At 43.2% G+C, this 19,636-nt stretch overlaps 1 protein-coding gene across 28 annotated transcripts in view; it reads right to left on the reverse strand.

Annotated features, from left to right (window-relative positions):
• The window catches only part of LOC118367342 (transcription factor 7-like 2), a 120,179-nt gene that overhangs the window by 66,495 nt on the left and 34,048 nt on the right, over positions 1 to 19,636 (reverse strand). For 21 of the 28 annotated variants that reach the window (XM_052490629.1, XM_052490649.1, XM_052490648.1 and 18 more), the window contains exons 4-5: positions 13,521 to 13,622; positions 6,372 to 6,431 (exon numbers count right to left, since the gene is read on the reverse strand). In XM_052490629.1, the coding sequence (XP_052346589.1) occupies positions 6,372 to 6,431; positions 13,521 to 13,622 (162 nt within the window). The remainder of the gene's footprint in view (positions 1 to 6,371; positions 6,432 to 13,520; positions 13,623 to 19,636) is intronic. The other 7 variants (XM_052490656.1, XM_035750835.2, XM_035750827.2 and 4 more) reach the window with 1 other exon arrangement.

Here is a 19,636-nt window from a genome sequence, read left to right on the forward strand (position 1 = left end):
CAATACTATAGAGCCATTACCATGTCGATCAACGCTTGAATAGAAACCTAGTTCACACCCCCGATTTTGAAGTCAACACAGTCGCTACAACACAGTCGCCACTGGTTAGAGCATTGGACTAGTAACCGAAACGTTGCAAGTTCAAATCCCCGAGCTGACAAGGTACAAAATCTGTCGTTCTGCCCTTGAACAGGCAGTTAACCCACTGTTCCTAGGCCGTCATTGAAAATAAGAATTTGTTATTAACTGACTTGCCTAGTAAAATAAAGGTAAAATAAAAAAATTAAAAACAGTCCCATTAGTTTTCTTTGTAGCCTCGTTTGAATGTTGCAGTTGCGCACATTTGTACGGAATGGGGTGAGTTTACGTTAGCTATGTTTTGTGGGAAAATGTAGGACTCCCATTCGGATGTGAGCTAGCAAACGTTAGCTAGCTTCTGTGTCAAGGTCAGCTGTTTCTGTGTATAAATATTCCATAACCAAAAAATAGCTAGCTACCTTTCTTTGCTTGTTCATTAGCTAGCTAGCTTTCAGGTGACTGGTGTCAGCTAGTTACAGAGGCTAGCTGCTGGACTTTGGACAAGTAAGCTAATGTTAGCTAGCTAGCTACCTAGCTATTCAAAATATCTGTTTGTATTTGTTCATTGTGGAATTCAGCTTGAATACCACCATATCGCTCGCTATCTACTGTAGCCTTTGTTTGTTATTATACTTTTCTTATGACTGGTATCCTGGTGAAGCTGTGTTGTTGCCGAGCCACCGAATTTCTTGACCTGGTGTTAGAACTCTGAAAAATATATTAGCATTGTCAGAAATGCTACAAGAAAGGTAGCACGTCAATGGCATGTGAGAGTGATAAAGTATGCATTTAATCAAAACTGTTGCCCCTACAAACGTATTCAGTCCGAAAAGGTGGCAAGTCTAATGGTCATTTTATGGACACTTTAGTCTCGTTCTTATCCAACGCCTAGATATTGAGCTTGGCCGGGGCAAATTTGTTTTATTTTTTCCTAATGCTAACGACCCTGTTCAAAATCTGGTATATGGTTGCGGTGACGGCTAACCTCCAATCGAGGTGATATGATCATTTTCATCAACATTAGTGTCATATGTTAAAGGGCTGCAGAATGGTCTAAGGCACTGCATCTCAGTACTAGAGGCATCACTACTACTGTATCACAACCAGCCGTGATCGGGAGTCCCATAGGGCGGCGCACAATTGGCCCAGCGTCGTCAGCGTTAGGGGAGGGTTTGGCCGGGGTAGGCCATCATTGTAAAATAAGAATTTGTTCTTAACTGACTTGCCTAGTTAAATAAAAGTTTTTTAAATATATTTAAAAAATATGATATGATGGTAAGGAAATTTGAATTTAATATTGAGTTTCAACCAACGCCATACTATTGTAGCGCCGACCAGTGCAACAATAATAATGGATTTTCCTTAACAACATACCCATGTTTGAATGAAATTGGCCAATGTTTCCCTGACATGTATGGCAATTAAGATTTAAGGATGTTCCCTTACTTAGTGCACTTGTGGTATTCTCAGGTAGATTTAAGTGCCACGTTAATAAGCCCTTTAATCAGAGGTGATTCTTGGAGGGCTGGGGGAAGAAAATAATAATAATAAACATGCATACTTGCGGAGGTATGCAAGAGCATGCAAATACAATCACCTGCCTAGGTGTGAACTGTCACAAATATCCACAAAATATTCAAAAAAAATGGTCTGTCATTGCTTTTTTTGAGGATTCAGGAGGCTAAAGAAGAGCCTGGCACTCAGGGATCATTGACTACACTGACTGTGGAAAATAAAAACACAGCCAAACAAATAAAGAAAGTTCAGAGATGTCTTCACTGAAACTGCTGAGAAGAACAAAATAAAATAAATTGGAGGTTAGTCTCACTCAGGTTGAAAAACTCACTGAGGACAATACAAAACTATTCAGAAATCAGATACCGAGTGTTCTCAACTAATCCCCCTGACCCGCTCTCACGCCGTACGAGCAGGGAAACTAAACCTAATTCAGGGCGGCTTAAGTGCTCCCTGGAAACAGTCAGCATTCCACCGGCCAACACACACACACACAGACAGACACACTCAGAGAGAGAGAGAGAGAGAGAAGATTTTAAACTTTGACTGCCACAGTGCATTCAACCGTAGCAATAAATTGTTGTTTGGGGCTGTGGGGTTCATCGCCTCTCCGTAGACCCCCAGCCCACACTACCCCTCTCAAAACATCCCACCCAAAATCTCTCACCCCAATCAAAGTGCGGCCACTGCAATCAGGCAAAGAAGCAGGCAGGGGATGGGTGCCAGTCTAGCCAGTGAATGTGATTCAAGAGGACAGCAGACAGTAGCACTATATACTTTTGGAGTCGAATATTAGAGTTGTACATCCAGCTTCCTTTGGGTGCACTGCTATTTGACCCTGACCTTTCTGATCTTTCAGCCAGATACAGCAACACATAATCCTTAAAAGGAGAAGTTTACTTCTTTACAACCAAATCTCTATTGTTTATGTAAATGGCATGTTACAGCTAGAAGGGTCAAGACACTTATTTAGCGATTTCACGTGTTTTGGAGAAACTCATTCCTGTTCTGCAGTACGGGGGAGTCTGAAATAACATGAATAAATGCTCCTAAAACACCCAAATATGTCCTTTTAGAAACTCTCTCAGTATAGTGATTCAGGTCTTTAGATGTTGTACGCATGAAATTGGGTCATTACGAACTTTATCCGCAGCGTTATATTCCATTTTGTGCGACTCAAGACGTCTCCTCTAATCCAGCTGTTCCATTCTTGGTGTAGCCTGCTGCTAGAATGGTCACTCGAGTCGAAACAAAATGGAATATAACGTTGCGGATAAAGTTCAAAATGACACAATGTCATGCAAGTTTCTCAAAAACAAGTAAAATTGCAACAAGAAAAAAAAGTGTCTGGACCCTTCTATAACATGTCATTTACATCAAAAATAGAGATGTTGCAGTATTTAAAAAAACACACAATTCTCCTTTAATGAGAAATCTTTAAGACTTTAATTCTAGAGGGATCATCATTTAGGTTATTTACAGTTTTTTTTTCCTTTAACCTTCTGAACAAGTAGGCACTGGCTGTGATTTTATAGAGCACTAACACGAGTCATGACGCACACACAAACACATACTGTACTTTGGAGGCAAACACTGCTCCAAACTCTACAGGCGACCCGAGGGATATTCTCTATATTACTTAACCCGACTCTCTCGTGTCAAAACTTCCTGGAGTAGGCATTTCTAAAGGAAAATCAAAAGTAATAGCGCTGTAATTCAGTCTGGTAAGAAAGTGAGAAAAGAGGGAGGAAGGATTTCAACATAAAACAAATCATTGGTTTGCCGAACAAATGTGTTTTAAAAACACCCTCCAAAGATTGAGATTTTATCTCCTGAGTCAATCAATTTTGTGTGTTGATGCCGACTTGAGATAGGGTCAATTCAATTGTCTCAATTTTGCAGTAACATTGGCAATAACTGACAGAGCAAGGAAATAAAATGTTTCATGCTCTGTTGGCGGCATCAGGGCTTGACTATAGGCTACTTGTACAGTTATAGCCTAAATCCTCATGTTAACTCACTGTAATAGGTTTCCCTCCTTTGCTGCCTTCCCATCACCCCTCCTCCTATTTCTCCTCCTCCTTGGAACCAGCCATTCCATTCCTCAGCTGAGAAAAGGAGGTCACGTATCGACTTACCCAGCGTCCCTCTCCCTCTACAGCCACAAGACCCTTCAGAAGAACCCCCCCCCCATTTCATTCCATCACTCTACCCAACCCGGAACAACACCTCCCCATTTCAATTCTTCCACACTAACCCTTCCCTCTCATTTCAATTCTTCCATACCCTCCGTTTCCCCCTTCCCGCCCAACCATGCCCTCAGCCCAATACTAATTGGTAAATCTGTTGAACCATAGCAGTTCCAACAATGAGACACCTGGAGTTCTGTCAAAACGAGTTTCCCTGTGAAACGCCCTCAAGAACTAATACAGTACACGGCCCCCTCTCCATCGCTCACAGCAGCCCAGCCACAGAATCAGATGGGCAGAGGGAGGGAGGGAGGGAGGGAGGGAGGGAGGGAGGGAGGGAGGGAGGGAGGGAGGGAGGGAGGGAGGGAGGGAGGGAGGGTTGGACAAGCAGGGGATATAGAAAAAGTGCTTCATGTTAATGATCATTATTTGGATAATTCTCAGTGGGATGTTTCACCAGGTCCCTGAAGACCAATATGCCAAATTAACGAATCTGTTTGCACACTGCACCATTATTTAAGGTCAAATTTTGATGAGACATTTTTCTGTCTGACTGTAAAACTAAGCTACTATTTTAAAAAGATCAGTGCCATCACTTTCTCGTCACTTTTCTAGTTTGCTCTCAAGCACAGACACACACACACACACACACAGACACATGCCTGCAGTGTGTCACAAGGCGTGGTGTCTGTGATGTCATGTGCAACGGTGCTTGACAACCTTACTTGACCTGACGAAGACCACTAATGTAGCACACAAACAGACACACCTCAAATTGGATTGGGCAACCATACATCTACATCTTAGACAGAGAGACACAGACACCAACACATATGCAGACACACTGGTGCAGACAAACACATATTCAAGACTCACAAAGAAACACAGACATCGACACACCCAACAGAGCTCCTGCCTTGCCTAATCAAACAAGTTCTGGCAGACACTTTTTACTGAAGGGAGGGAGGGGGAATGAGGGATATCTCTCTCCACTTGTAAACAGTGTTTACATTACAGGTTGTTCCCGAAAGTGTTTTTTCCAAGTGAAACATTTTTATTACTGACACGGTCCCAATGGAGTGTGGAAAATCAGGCAATTGATCAGCCGGAGCAACTCAAGCAGGAATCTCAAAAGAATCCGGGATCCATACAAAGGAGACAACAATTAGTTTTCGACTTGGCTCCTCAATGACAACCCACGTCCCACAGTTTCTCTCAGTCCCGTCATCAGGCTAAACGTGCAACCATGAGCCACAATCTAGCCTAGCGCCCACTGATCTGGCAGCAGTCAACAGTCAGCTCTGCAGATGAAGGCTAGCCATTATGTCCTGTTCCATTCAAACGCTGGCCGTATGGGTACGTCAAGAAGGGAACCATAATTGAAAAGTAGTAATATAGAAATGAAACAGGCCCTGACTATTCATGGTCTGTTGATGGCTCCTGACGACAAGAGAACAATTCAGAAAAGGAAGAGAGAGAGAGAGAGAGAGAGAGAGAGAGAGAGAGAGAGAGAGAGAGAGAGAGAGAGAGAGATTCACACACTCCACTCCCTAGTTAACTTCTCGCTGGCTCTGCATTCAGATGCCGATAATAAAGAGAATCCTCTTCAAGACAGCTGCTAAGAGAAATAGATGAAAAGAGAACAGAAAGAGATTCTCTCTCCCGGATGGTAATTCAAACACGAACACAGAATACAGTCCTTCAGCAAAAGACTGGAAAACGATTGACATCTCATAATATGTGAAAAGAAGAATTACCAAAAACCTCAGAATAAATACACTATACTGTCTGACAGAAACCTTTGTGGCCCTGAAATCATCAACCTATACCATGTTCAAACAGTAGAGACTTAAAGTAAAATACCACCAAAAAATGACCTTTTTATATTTGTTTCATTAGTCTGTTGACAAAATACACAAATCCTCCCAGTATGATGCATGTTGCATCCGCAGATGATTTCGAGAGTTTGAAAGTTTTGGGACCTTGTCAACAGCGGACTAATGAAACAAATACCCACAAAATATTTTCTGGGTGGAGTAAAGCAAAGGATGCTACAATCCTCTATCGACAGAGAGCGTAATGCTACCTCGAGAGTAAACATTCCTAAACCATCGGATGTTAGCCACAAAGCCCCGTCAGCAAACGGAGCTGGGCTACACCAACTATCATAACGCTAGAGTGGGTTACAAGCCCATTACTCACAAAACACAGTTCACAGTTTTCTAAATCAGGCTTGCCAGAGAACTAGGAATGTATGTGTTGCACAAGACATCAGTACATATTTAGTGTGAGAACCAGGGTTAAAAGAAAAAAAAAGTCAATAGGGTACTTGAAACTTCAAAAGTATCCCCCAAAATATCTGCACCAGCCCCCATTACAGAGCAACAACAAAGCAAGTCAACAACAAAGCAGCAACAGCACTCAAATCAGCAGCAAACACAACAACATAGCATGATTAGGCTATCATTAGAATTATGACTATTATTATTCTTTTCTTTAAAAAAAAAAATCATCATCATTATCATTTGTCAGTTGTTATTTTGTCATCATCAACCAGCTAGCAAGATACTTGGAATTCAAAGTTCTCACCAACTGAAATTGGTGAAGGCTCAGATCTGACTGTCCGGGGAATTCCAAGCAGAAGGGCCCCTGAAAGGCAAAGACGGACGTTCCCGAGTCACACAATTATATCAGCTCACACACACACACACACACACACACACACACACACACACACACACACACACACACACACACACACACACACACACACACACACACACACACACACACACACACACACACACACACACACACATCATCATCATCATCCTAGCCTACCAGGGACATGAATGCAAAGGAATGTGTTCTCACTTAAGCCTAATGCAGCCCCCCTTTTCACTAGCTAGGCTATTCATTTATTTAAAACTTCTATTTCCTTTCCTTTTCAGTGCCTCAGGTTTCTTTCTCTAGGGGTGCCTTAACTCTCCTTATACACACACACATTACACAGAGAGAATATGAGAACATGGGTTGGCTCTGGGTTGGCTACATGGCTGTTATACTGGCTGGCTAGTTGTTAACACTGGAGTAACTTGGCCGTTTCTTGCTGCTGGTTCAAAGACATTGACTTAGGAGACTGCAGCGTGCACTAGGGTGAACATGGGAAGATGTCTTCCTGTGCATGTCGGTAGGTGTGCAGCTAACAGCCAAATCACATTTTAAATCACTTTAAAAAATCAGGATATGACGGGCATGGAAAGAGGAAAGGGGGGAAAAAAGAGGGGAAAGGAAGAGAAACAGGGAAGAAGATAGAGTTCATGCATCAGTTTACAAAAGAAACGTGCACACTAATCACATTGTGCAAAGTCATTCAGACACACACAAAACAAAACCCTACTGGACCACCGAGGTTAGTGTGTTTCTCCATATACTGAAACCTTACTGTCGTGTACAGGTCACTCTGCACTAAGGTCCATGAGTCAATTCTCGGAACAGGCTTACAGTATTTTCAGTGCTTACACATACACGCACACACATTCTAGATCTCCGTCACACATTCCCCGGGGTGGCCTTAGTTCACAAGGGTTATAACCGCTAAAATACCACTCAGAGGTAAAGAGGACAATGACACTATTCGTGTGAGTTTCAAAGCCGCTATCCACATTTCTCTGTGCAAATCAGATGACAGCGAACGGTGGAGAAAATAGGCTTCCCACTATTACAGGATAGAATCTGGATGCTTCTTCTCTAGAGATTCCTCTGTCGTCTGCTTAGCAGCCTCTGACTGTCCTTTGGGGTGTTCGTAAACAACTGGACATTCGGTGTCGTAGAGAAACAATGACTTTGTATAGATTACGTTTCACTGAGTGAAACAGCAAACCCCTACTGCCCTCTAGTTAGAGTTCCCATGATTGACACACGTCTCGTCTCAGCTGGTCTCACATTTGGCACCTTAGTTGGTTGTGATGTCAGCCTGACAGTGCAATGTCTGGTCTGAGACAGTGGACAGTGCAAAGGCCTGGTTGGGTGCCCATAGGAGGCACAAAGCCCCCTGTCTCAGGGTGAGGCCATGTCTCCTACTAACAGCTCTGGTATAAAGCACTGCTGCCACAACAACAGACACCACTGAACACATCTGTGATAACGCTACCACTGACTTTGCTCAGACTAGCTAGCCAGAGATTACAGACTGTAGTAGAGGGGAGTTTCTGAGCAAGGAATAGAGAAGAGAGAGAGAAAGAGAGACAGAGACAGAGAGAGATAAAGATCAAGAAAGAGAGAGAGAAATATCGATAGAGAGAGAGAGAACGTGAAAGAGAGAGAGAGAGATCTCGTCTCGTAAACAGCGAGGGTACTGTCTCCAGACTGTGACCCTGGGGGCGCTCATTAACAGTGAAGGAGGCCAGGATTTCACACCAGGGCTTCCAACCCACAGGGCTATTGTCTGTACAACCCAGGTGCACCGCGATTCAGAGGGAGGAGGCATATCTTTATTTAACTTGTCACAACGTACATAAAGATGGACGCAGAGTGTGCAAGAGGCCACTTCTTTTCTAAGGATGACCGGCCAAGCTGTTCAGTCACAGTTGGGGACTGAGAAGTCATTGTGGGCATTTCCTGAACACATCTATTCTAGTTCAAAATGTAGGGATGGGCACTTCATTTCAAGCCAGCTCCCACTCGTTTCTGTAGGTCTTCTTACAGTGCACTTTATACGGAGAGACAAACGGGCCTGCAACGTGAAAGCCGAGTGTTCATTGGTTAGAAAGCTTCAGGTGGGAGGTCTTGCCATACATAGATGTAATGGTCAGGTTCCATCACTTCCTCAAAGCTAATTATCATACACTCGGAATAGGCACACAACAGGACACTACACCTTTCTCTTACTCCCTCAAGTTCCATGTTCCACACTGCTCCTGACACGCGTACGCGCACACACACACACACACACACACACACACACACACACACACACACACACACACACACACACACACACACACACACACACACACACACACACACACACACACACATACACACACACACACACACACACACACACACACGGAAGCCCAATTGGGAAATGGTTAACACTCCAGCCCATCCCCTGTTGCCAGTGAAAGCCCAGAAAACAATGTAGACATTGTCTGGCCTAAACAAGACTCTAACAAAAGGACTGTGTGTGTGTGTGTGTGTGTGTGTGTGTGTGTGTGTGTGTGTGTGTGTGTGTGTGTGTGTGTGTGTGTGTGTGTGTGTGTGTGTGTGTGTGTGTGTGTGTGTGTGTGTGTGTGTGTGCACGTGCACTCTCTCGCTCTCAAACATATGCGTATTTCTGCCCCAGTTCCCAGCATGTCAATTTAAGAAACATTGTTAAGAATGTTTGACTTGCACCATAATAGTAAGTCTAAAGTGGTTGTGAAATGAAGGCTATTCATCACATAGCCTATAATTTACTTTGTCAGATGACTGAGTAAGAAGATGACTCAATGTTTTAAAGCCAACAACAAGTCACCTTTCTTACATTCCCTTACCCTTTTCTAGTCTTTATACAGAGTAGAAATGTAAATTACTTTTCTTAACTTGAACACACAACAAATCCCGTAATAAATCATAAATCTGTCTAAAAACAAACCCCGCCTCTAAGCTACCAGAACAAGTAGCATAAAACATCAGCCAATGGGTTATCTGTGGTGCACCAATAATTAAGGTGACTGTCAACTCATTGAGTTTTGAGACTGTGTGTACACGATGTGTCACATGAAGATAACATTAGGAACTTAAACTGTGTGACTATGGACAGAGGGTCTATTTTCCACAATATTATCTCGGACTGTTGACTGTGTGAGGCAGATGCACAATACAAAAATGTCTCTCCCTGGGTTCCTTTCTGTAAAAAAAAAAAATGACATCAATAGACTTATCAATAAATAATAACATTCACCGGTGGTCTATAAGTTCAGCGGCAGCGGTTTGGAGGCTGCCCCGCAGGGCGGTCAGACACTTCAAAGGCCCTGGCATGCCCCCTTTGCGAGCGTGGCGGTGAGTTGCAAAACCACGCAGCCTCGTAGCAACAAGCCCTTGCGAGGTCACTTCCTCCATTCCCTTCATGGCTGACCCTCAAGAGCTCCACCCACTTCTCCCCCAGAAACTGACCTACCCAGAGACTCTTCACAAGATCCATTTTTATTTCATTCTGTGTATCTGTCTATGGTTCCGACCTTGAATATGTGGACATCTATAAGTACTTAGGTGTCTGGCTAGACTGTAAACTCTCCTTCCAGACTCATATCAAAGATCACCAATCGGAAATCAAATCTAGAGTCGGCTTTCTATTCCGCAACAAAGCCTCCTTCACTCACGCCGCCAAACTTACCCTAGTAAAAATCCTACCGATCCTCGACTTCGGCGATGTCATCTACAAAATTGCTTCCAACACTCTACTCAGCAAACTGGATGCAGTTTATCACAGTGCCATCCGTTTTGTCACTAAAGCACCTTATATACCACCCACCACTGCGACCTGTATGCTCTAGTCGGCTGGCCCTCGCTACATATTCGTCGCCAGACCCACTGGCTCCAGGTCATCTACAAGTCCATGCTAGGTAAAGCTCCGCCTTATCTCAGTTCACTGGCCACGATGGCAACACCCACCCGTAGCACGCGCTCCAGCAGGTGTATCTCACTGATCATCCCTAAAGCCAACACCTCATTTGGCCGCCTTTCGTTCCAGTTCTCTGCTGCCTGTGACTGGAACGAATTGCAAAAATCGCTGAAGTTGGAGACTTATCTCCCTCACCAACTTCAAACATCTGCAATCTGAGCAGCTAACCGATCGCTGCAGCTGTACATAGTCTATCGGTAAATAGCCCACTCATTTTTACCTACCTCATCCCCATACTGTTTTTATTTATTTACTTTTCTGCTCTTTTGCACACCAATATCTTTACCTGTACATGCCCATCTGATCATTTATCAATCTGCAAAATTGTAATTATTCGCCTACCTCCTCATGCCTTTTGCACACAATGTATATAGACTCCCCTTTTTTTCTACTGTGTTATTGACTTGTTAATTGTTTACTCCATGTGTAACTCTGTGTTGTCTGTTCACACTGCTATGCTTTATCTTGGCCAGGTCGCAGTTGCAAATGAGAACTTGTTCTCAACTAGCCTACATGGTTAAATAAAGGTGAAATAAAAAAATAAATAATCTGTCTTTGTCCTTCTCCATCTCTCTCTGCTCAATTTAGCATTTGTATGTCTCAAACTTGATCTTTTTTGTTTAATTTACTGTTTCACAGTCTCTCTCTGACTTTTTCTGAGATTGGGTCACTTGAACTTCTCCTTATCTTCGGTGCCTACCGCCAGGCTCTTATCGCTGCAGTGCAGACAGCATATACCTCAAGGTGCCCAGGTGTTCTTCCCATTTAGAAGCAAAAAGAAACCACTGTTTACCGCCCAATGGATTGATAAGGGGATCCCATGAAGTAACATATAGGCCATGTTGGTTAGGGGGTTGCGATATATACATTTACACGCTGACTGAGATACGAAGGCACATGGTGCTGTTATCTCTGACCATGCCCATCTGTCTATACGTTGTTAACACTGCTATGATGCAAACCAGGGAAACATTGAATCCAACTCCCCTCAGTCAGAGATAGATGGAGAGGAAGGGCGGGATGGGAAATAGCGACACAAGCCTCATCTCACATTCAATTGAATCACTTACTCTAACAGCGAGTGTGTGCCGGTGCAGCAACACCTCTGATCCCCGGTTCTTGATCAAACAAATCACAGATGGTACCGATCAATCAAAAATAAATAATATAATAAACAATGAGATAAACACGTTTGCTGGCGCAACGAGACGCTAATGTATTCTGAGCACGAGGCATTTGAACCGGAAGCGTGGGTTGGATGTCATCTTAGGCAAGTCCTCTTCAAGCCCCCGGTACTAAGGAGCAACGGAAGACGTGAGGTGATAAGTATTTACAGCCGTATGACTCACGGAGGAATAAAAACAGACGTTTTTACCTGCAACTTAACTGCCTCCCACCAGCTTAATGATTTCAGAGGAGACGTAATGTCTCTTAAAATAACCGTCCGAGTAGGGCCCCCTGAACTTTACGGTATAAAAATAACACCGGCGTCTCTCGGAGGATAAGGGGGGGGCCTGTCCTACTGAGTTTGGTTGTTGTGTTTGTTAGAGTACTGTCATCGCCATCTCTTTGTCTTAGCATAACTTTTGACAGGGTTTATGTTTCAAATAAACAGCCTATTTTAAGCTGTATGTACTTAACGAAACTGGGCAAAAGGCCAAGAGGGCTGGCGTGCCAACTTTCTATTCCCGTTGAACTGGAAACCATTTCTGATAGTATTTTTATTGTGGCTCATAAAAAAACGGTCTATACTTATCAAATACCAACAGTGACGTATGTGAAGCCTTGACATCATTTATGCCACTAAACCTTCAAGTCTTTGCGTAAAAACTCAGGCGCTAAACAAATGTCGACTGCGTGTTCGCTCCATGGGTCAACGCAGGGTCAAGCTATGTGGCGAACTCGAAATCAATCAGGTCAGAGTAGGACTACTGATCTCGAATCAGTTCCCCCGTGTCCATGTAATCTTCTTTGTTATGATCCAAAAGTTCAAACTGATCCTAGATCAGAACGAACTCATACTCTGGAAAAGCTTTATGAATACGGGCCAATGGGTCTATAGCGTAGCCTAAACCAAGTATATGTCCGATAATATTGCATATACACCATGTATAAACATTAACGTTGGTGATGGAACTCCAGAAACAATGCTACCCACTCAGCCAATTCTGGCCTAAGGCACTTCTTAGTCACCTTGTTAACACCTTTAACATTCGTGCCACACATTTGATTGATATTCCTCACCATGTAACCTTCACATTGACCTGACCTAATAGCCAGGAAAGTGAGAAACAAAACAGTGTAACAGAGAACTGGCTTTTTACATTTCAATATGGTCTATTAGACTACAAAGATTCAGTTTTCATGCCCCTATCACGGTCCAATAGTCACGTAGCCAGCCTGGGTGCCCGGCGGTCATGCTCTTTGGAATGTGAGCAGCGTGGGTTCTTTAACCACGTGGCTATAACTCCGCCTACACCTCATGAAGGTGCTCATGAAGTCAGCAGAGTAAACCTTCCTTCTCTGAGGTTACGGGTCGTCGCCATAGGTTTCCTATAAGGGTCATGTCCCTATCCGGCTCCAAACTCTACTGTACAGTAAGGGCCGGGCGGGGCCTTGTGTCGACACACTGGGTCCGAAGCAGCGTGGACGTCCAAAGAGCAAAGGTCACCTGCCACTTTGCCAACTCCACTACAGCCAACAGCTTATCCCAAGTGAGCTTTGCCTTTCCCATGATCTTACCACTAGCTTTACGCAATCAGTACGATCAATATAATTATTATAGCCTCCAAAATGCTTTATATAAGCAAGACACCCCTCTAAAAAATATGCTGAGTAGCTACCTCGGTTTAAAATATCTTGGCTGGTTAGTGAGTGACTGTCATTTCCTGGAAGACAGCCATCTCTCTAGGTATTTCAGTTAGTCACTGACATCCATTCAGCAGGTTTTGTGTTGGGAAAAAGAGGGTATACAGAGGTGTACAACAGGACACAGTAGAAGGGTTGTCATTCCGTCGGAGAGGGGAAAAGAGGTAGAGAAGTGTAAAGGACTAAAGCAGGGTGCTACTTACAACGATGTGTGCCGGTGACGGGGACCGGGCATCTTTAAGTGCTTGTCTACTTTGAAGACTTCCGTGGTTAACATCGAGCAGGGGCCATTTCATCTGTAGGTACTAGATGGTGAGAAAGAAACAAAGTGGGGAAAGGAAAAAGAAGAGCACATTAACGATGCAGAAAGTTGTCCTTTATTTTACAGTTAACAAAAAGGAATCAACATTTTAAAAGAGATTACATGAAAGAAAGTTCAAAAAACAACTTCAATTCTAAATGGTAACCCCAAGGCATGTGGTGGGTTTTGCCTCAGGAACAAGTACACGTTCTTCATATGGATTGAGAGGAATCCTAACATTGCGTTTTCAGTGTCGTATTAGTGCCCCCCCAACAAAAAATGACATTCGATTGAAACCACTGTTCTAGCAGTTTGAAGGGGGTACAGTTGTGTTATATGGCATCCGTTCAAGAATTATAACCGTTCCAAATCTGAGGTAGGCTAAATCACTGCTTCTGTGAAGGCTACTGTAAGTGGATTATGGGTTTAGAATGACTTAATGCCATAAATGTGACCACTCTGGGATTCCAGGTGACTTGACTTTTATTGGCCAACCTCATAAAACGGTGCACTGTGGAGCCACGGCACGCTGTTATGGGTCTGACTCAACCTAGTGACTGTCCCAGTGAATAATTGACCTGGCCTTTATCAGGACTGAATGACACACACACACACACACACACACACACACACACACACACACACACACACACACACACACACACACACACACACACACACACACACACACACACACACACACACACACACACACACACACACACACACACACACGAGAGAGTGAGAGTGAGCAAGAGTGAGAGAGACACACACACGATGTAGATAGATACATGGATCGATTGTCTCATAAAGTGGGTGGAGCCCTTTCAATCAGATGATATGCCAATCGTTTTGGTGACACAGTCAACCACACTTAGTTTCCTGGACTGTAACGCGGAAGGAAGGAGGAAGAGCAGCTGCTCTGGATTATGAGCTAAGGAATCAGGGAGAGCAAAGTCTGATCCATTGCGGGACAAACTTTACAGGGGCCAGAACTTCATAAAGGAGAAGCATAGCATCTTAAGTATTGTGACCAATGTCTTCTTTGTCAACAGGTCATACAGAGGTCTTACCTTCAAAGGATTCAAGGATACTCTCAAAAGGGTACTCATATAATGCAATAGTGGAAATATAATCACCCTCCCCGCTCATTCCACTACCCACAGCCGAATGCTTTCCCTTCTAAAACTCTATTTGCTGTGCCTGCTCTTTGACTATAACTAATGCTCCCACTACATTTTGAAGGGGTGTTCCTTCCGGGGGTGACCCTACTCTTGCCTTACAAATGTCAGGTCTACCAAGTCGGAGTGGGACACAGACTGAGGTCACCTCAGCTGCCTGCCTGCGCTAAGAGAGGGCCCCCAACATAAGTTACGTTACAGGGGGTCAACAGGGTGAAACAGGCACTTATTGTACGGTGTGAAAAATAGAACTACTAAATATCATGGTAGGGTGGGTAAGAACCATTGACCTTTCCATACTGCTCACTGACGGAGAGTACATTCAAATAGGTATTCAAACCAATACGTCAAACGGTGACAGGAGTTCCCTGAATTTGCATGCGGGGCTGTGGACACACTCCTAATGGGAATGAGGGCAGTCAAAATATGAAGGGAAATATATGCCATAAAAAAAGAACTATAAAACCCTGTACAGTTTATATAACATGATCAACAACTAAATATGTACAGGGAGAACAACACAACCAGATAGGAAAACTGACACCAAGAGAATAAGGCAAAAGGAATAGAGAGAGAGAGAGAGAGAGGGAGAGAGAAAGAGAGAGAGAAGGAGAGAGAGAGAGAGAGAGAGAGAAAGAGAGAGGGAGTGAGAGAGACAGAGAGAGAGGGAGAGGGAGTTAGAGAGAAAGAGAGAGAGAGAGAGAGAGAGAGAGAGAGAGAGAGAGAGAGAGAGAGAGAGAGAGAGAGAGAGAGAGAGAGAGAGGGAGAGAGAGAGAGGGAAAGGAGAGGGAAAGGGAGAGAGAGGGAGTGAGAGAGAGAGAGAGAGAGAGAGAGAGAGAGAGAGAGAGAGAGAGAGAGGGAGAGAGAGAGACAGAGAGAGAGAGAGAGAGAGAGAGAGAGAGAGAGAGAGAGAGAGAGAGAGAGAGAGAGAGAGAGAGAGAGAGAGAGGGAGAGAGAGAGTGAGAGAGACAGACAGACAGACAGACAGACAGACAGACAGACAGACAGACAGACAGACAGAAAAAGAAAGGGAGTCATTAGAGTTGGCTAGTAGAAACACTGGAGGGTTCCGGACTCATTTCTTAACCTTGGGACCACAGGCCGGCACATGAAAAATGGATTGGAAGTAAACTCGATATAAAAATAATATATATAGTAATATATGCCGCCTTATACCACACCAGGTCCCCCCAAAGGAAACTTCTGACAAGTCGAGTTGGCCTTGTATCTTGGCCTCTGATGCAATGGGAACATCAACTGCTGTGCTAGGATTCCGTCCAAAAAACTTGGCCGGAGCTAGAATTGGAATGTTGTCATTCCATATACGTCTGTGTCCCTATCCTTAGCCTCTAAATAAAATAATCACTCTGGCCCTTCTGCTGCCCGCTATCCATCAGCTCCTTTCCTGTAGCCTATTCAACTACCTAATCAGAGCTACTCTCTGTCCTCTACGTAAGGGCCTGTGCTAGAAGAAATCTGTACACTTGTGTGTTGCTGTGTTTGTTACTACGTCAGAAAGTGTGTGTGTGTGTGTGTGTGTGTGTGTGTGTGTGTGTGTGTGTGTGTGTGTGTGTGTGTGTGTGTGTGTGTGTGTGTGTGTGTGTGTGTGTGTGTGTGTGTGTGTGTGTGTGTGTGTGTGTGTGTGTGTGTGACGTCTGTATTTGTGTGTCCTGAGACCGTGGATAAATCAGTGGTAATTAGCAGAGGGTTCACTGCAGGGTGCTTTGCTGTGGTTTGCAAGGCTTTTACTGCAACGGTATGTCTGTGCGTCAAGGGGTGGAAAGTAGTAAATGGGCGGAAAAAATCCATTGTTACATATTGTGATATTAATTTTTTACGATATAATGTATCGTTTTGACAATATCACAATATTACTTTGCGCTAATTGACTGTACCTGCACCGAAACTATTTTTCCTTCAAAGGTTGTTCATCATCTTCTTTGTTAAATAGGAAGCCAATTTGTTTTCAGCACTATTATTTCTATGATTGATCAAAACTCGTTTTTATCATGGCTCTCTCCTGTTCTTCTGCAGCAGAGAGATATGTTTTGGAACATCGAATCACAGTAAAATCTCAGTATAAAAATCGCAATACATATAGAATCATGAGAATCGTGGTAATATCATATTGTGAGGTCCCTGGCAATTCCCCGCCCTAGTGGAAAAGACGACTTGTACAGCTCCAGTGATTGTGGTCTTGTGGTTTTTACAGACCACCCCCCACATTGGGTATTAATTGCCATGAAGGGACGGGGAGACGGGGGCCCTTGAGAGTGATGGCACCACTGTGAGGTAACTCAGGACAGCATATACAGTGCCTTCATCGAGTATTCATACCATTCTACGTTATGTTACAGTCTGAATTCAAAACAGATGAAATATATCTATATCTATACCCATCTACACACAACACCCCATAATGAAACATGTTTCTAAGAATTTTTGCTAATTTATTGAAGATGAAATGCAGAAACATCTCATTTATATAAGTATTCACACCACTAAGTCAGTACTTTGTAGAAAAGCACCTTTGGCAGCTTTGAGTCTTTCTGGGTAAGACTCTTAAGAGCGTTGCACGCCTGGATTGCGCAACATCTGCCCATTATTCTACTCAAAATTCTGCGTTTGAAATTCACTGTTTGACTGAGGTACCTCACAGACAATTGCATGTGTGGGATACAGACATGAGGTAGTCATTCAAAAATCACAGTAAACATTATTATTGCACACAGAGTGAGCCCATGCAACTTCTTATGTGACTCCTGAACTTATTTACGTTTTTGCCATAACAAAGGGATTGAATAGTTATTGACTCAAGACATTTCAGCTTTTAATTATTAATTCAATCCAATTTTACATTCTGGGGTATTGTGTGTAGGCCAGTAACAAACAAAAACAAAAATCACAAATGAATCCATTCCAAAATCAGGCTGTAACACAACATTTGAAAAAGTCAAGGGGTGTGAATCCTTTCTGAAGGCACCGTACACACATAGGGTTCCAAAAGGGTTATTCGGATATCCCATAGAAGAACTCTTTTGGGTTCCATGTAGAACCCCAGGGACTTTTCTGCCATTGAAATCCTGGACGCTTAAAAAATGTGCATTTAGAAAGTATTCAGACATATTCCCCTTTTCCACATTTTGTTACGTTACGGCCTTATTCTAAAATGGATTAACTTTAAAAAATGTCTCATCATCCTACACACAATACCCCATAATGACAAACAGGTTTTTCTAAATGTTTGCTAATTTATTATAAATAAAAAACAGAAACACCTTATTTATAGAAGTATTCAACCCCTTTGCTATGAGACTCGAAATTGAGCTCAGGTGCATCCTGTTCCCATTGATCATCCTTAAGATGTTTCTACAACTTGATTGGAGTCCACCTGTGGTAAATTCAATTGACTGATCTGGAAAGGCACACACCTGTCTATATAAGGTCCCACAGTTGACAGTGCATGTCAGAGCAAAAACCAACCCCCCACCCCCCACGCCTCGGGCCAAACTGAGCAATCGGGGGAGAAGGGCCTTGGTCAGGGAGGTGACCAAGAACACGATGGTCACCCTAACAGAGCTCAGCTGCAGGGACTAGGAGACTAGTCAGGATCGAGGGAAAGATGAACGGAGAAAAGTACAGAGAAATACTTGATGAAAACATGCTCCAGAGCACTGAGGACCTCAGACTGGCGCGAAGATTCACCTTCCAACAGAACAACAACCCTAAGCAAACAGCCAAGACAATGCAGGAGCGGCTTCTGAAGTCTCTGAATGTCCTTGAATGGCCCAGCCAGAGCTCGGACTTGCACCTGATCGAACATCTCCGGAGAAACCCTGAACATTGTATTTTATTTATTTAACCTTTATTTTCAAATTAAATAGCTGTGCAGCGACGCTCCCCATCCAACCTGACAGAGCTTGAGAGGATCTGCAGAGAAGAATGGGAGAAACTCCCCAAATACAGGTGTGCCAAGCTTGTAGCGTCATACCCAAGAAGACTCAAGGCTGTAATCGCTGCCAAAGGTGCTTCAACAAAGTACTGAGTAAAGGGTCTGAATACTAATGTAAATGTGATATTTCATTTTTATTATTATTTTTTACATTTGCTCAAATGTATAAAAACATGTTTTTGCTTTGTCATTATATGGTATTGTGGGTAGATTGATGAGGAAAAAATATATTTAATCCATTTTAGAATGGCGTGGTTACACGTGGTCTGTGGTTGTGAGGCTGGGTGGACCTAGAGAAATTAACATTCCTTTCTCTGGCAACAGACATTCCTGCAGTCAGCACTCAAATTGAACACTCACTCAAAACTTGAAACATCTGTGGCATTGCGTTGTGCAACAAAAACTTCCCATTTTAAAGTGGCCTTTTATTGTCCCCAGCACAAGGTGAACCTGTGTAATGGTCATGCTGTTTAATCAGATTCTTGATATGACACACCTGTTAGATGGATGGATTTTCTTGGCAAAGGAGAAATGCTCACTAACAGGGATATAAACAAATTTGTGCAACACATTTTAGAGAAATACATTTTGTGTGTATAGAAAATGTCAGGGATTATTATTTTATTTCAGCTCATGAAACATGGGGCCAACACTACATGTTGCATTTATATTTTTGTTCAGTGTATATACAGTTAAAGAAAGAAGTTTACATACACCATAGCCAACTACATTTAAACTCAGTTTTTCACCATTCCTGACATTTAATCCTAGTAAAAGTTCCCTGTCTTAGATCAGTTAGGATCACCACTTTATTTTAAGAATGTGAAATGTCACAATAATTGTAGAGAGAATGATTTATTTCAGCTTTTATTTCTTTCATCACAT

The sequence above is a fragment of the Oncorhynchus keta genome, chromosome 3 (assembly GCF_023373465.1).
Source record: "Oncorhynchus keta strain PuntledgeMale-10-30-2019 chromosome 3, Oket_V2, whole genome shotgun sequence".
Classification (NCBI taxonomy): Eukaryota; Metazoa; Chordata; class Actinopteri; order Salmoniformes; family Salmonidae; genus Oncorhynchus; species Oncorhynchus keta.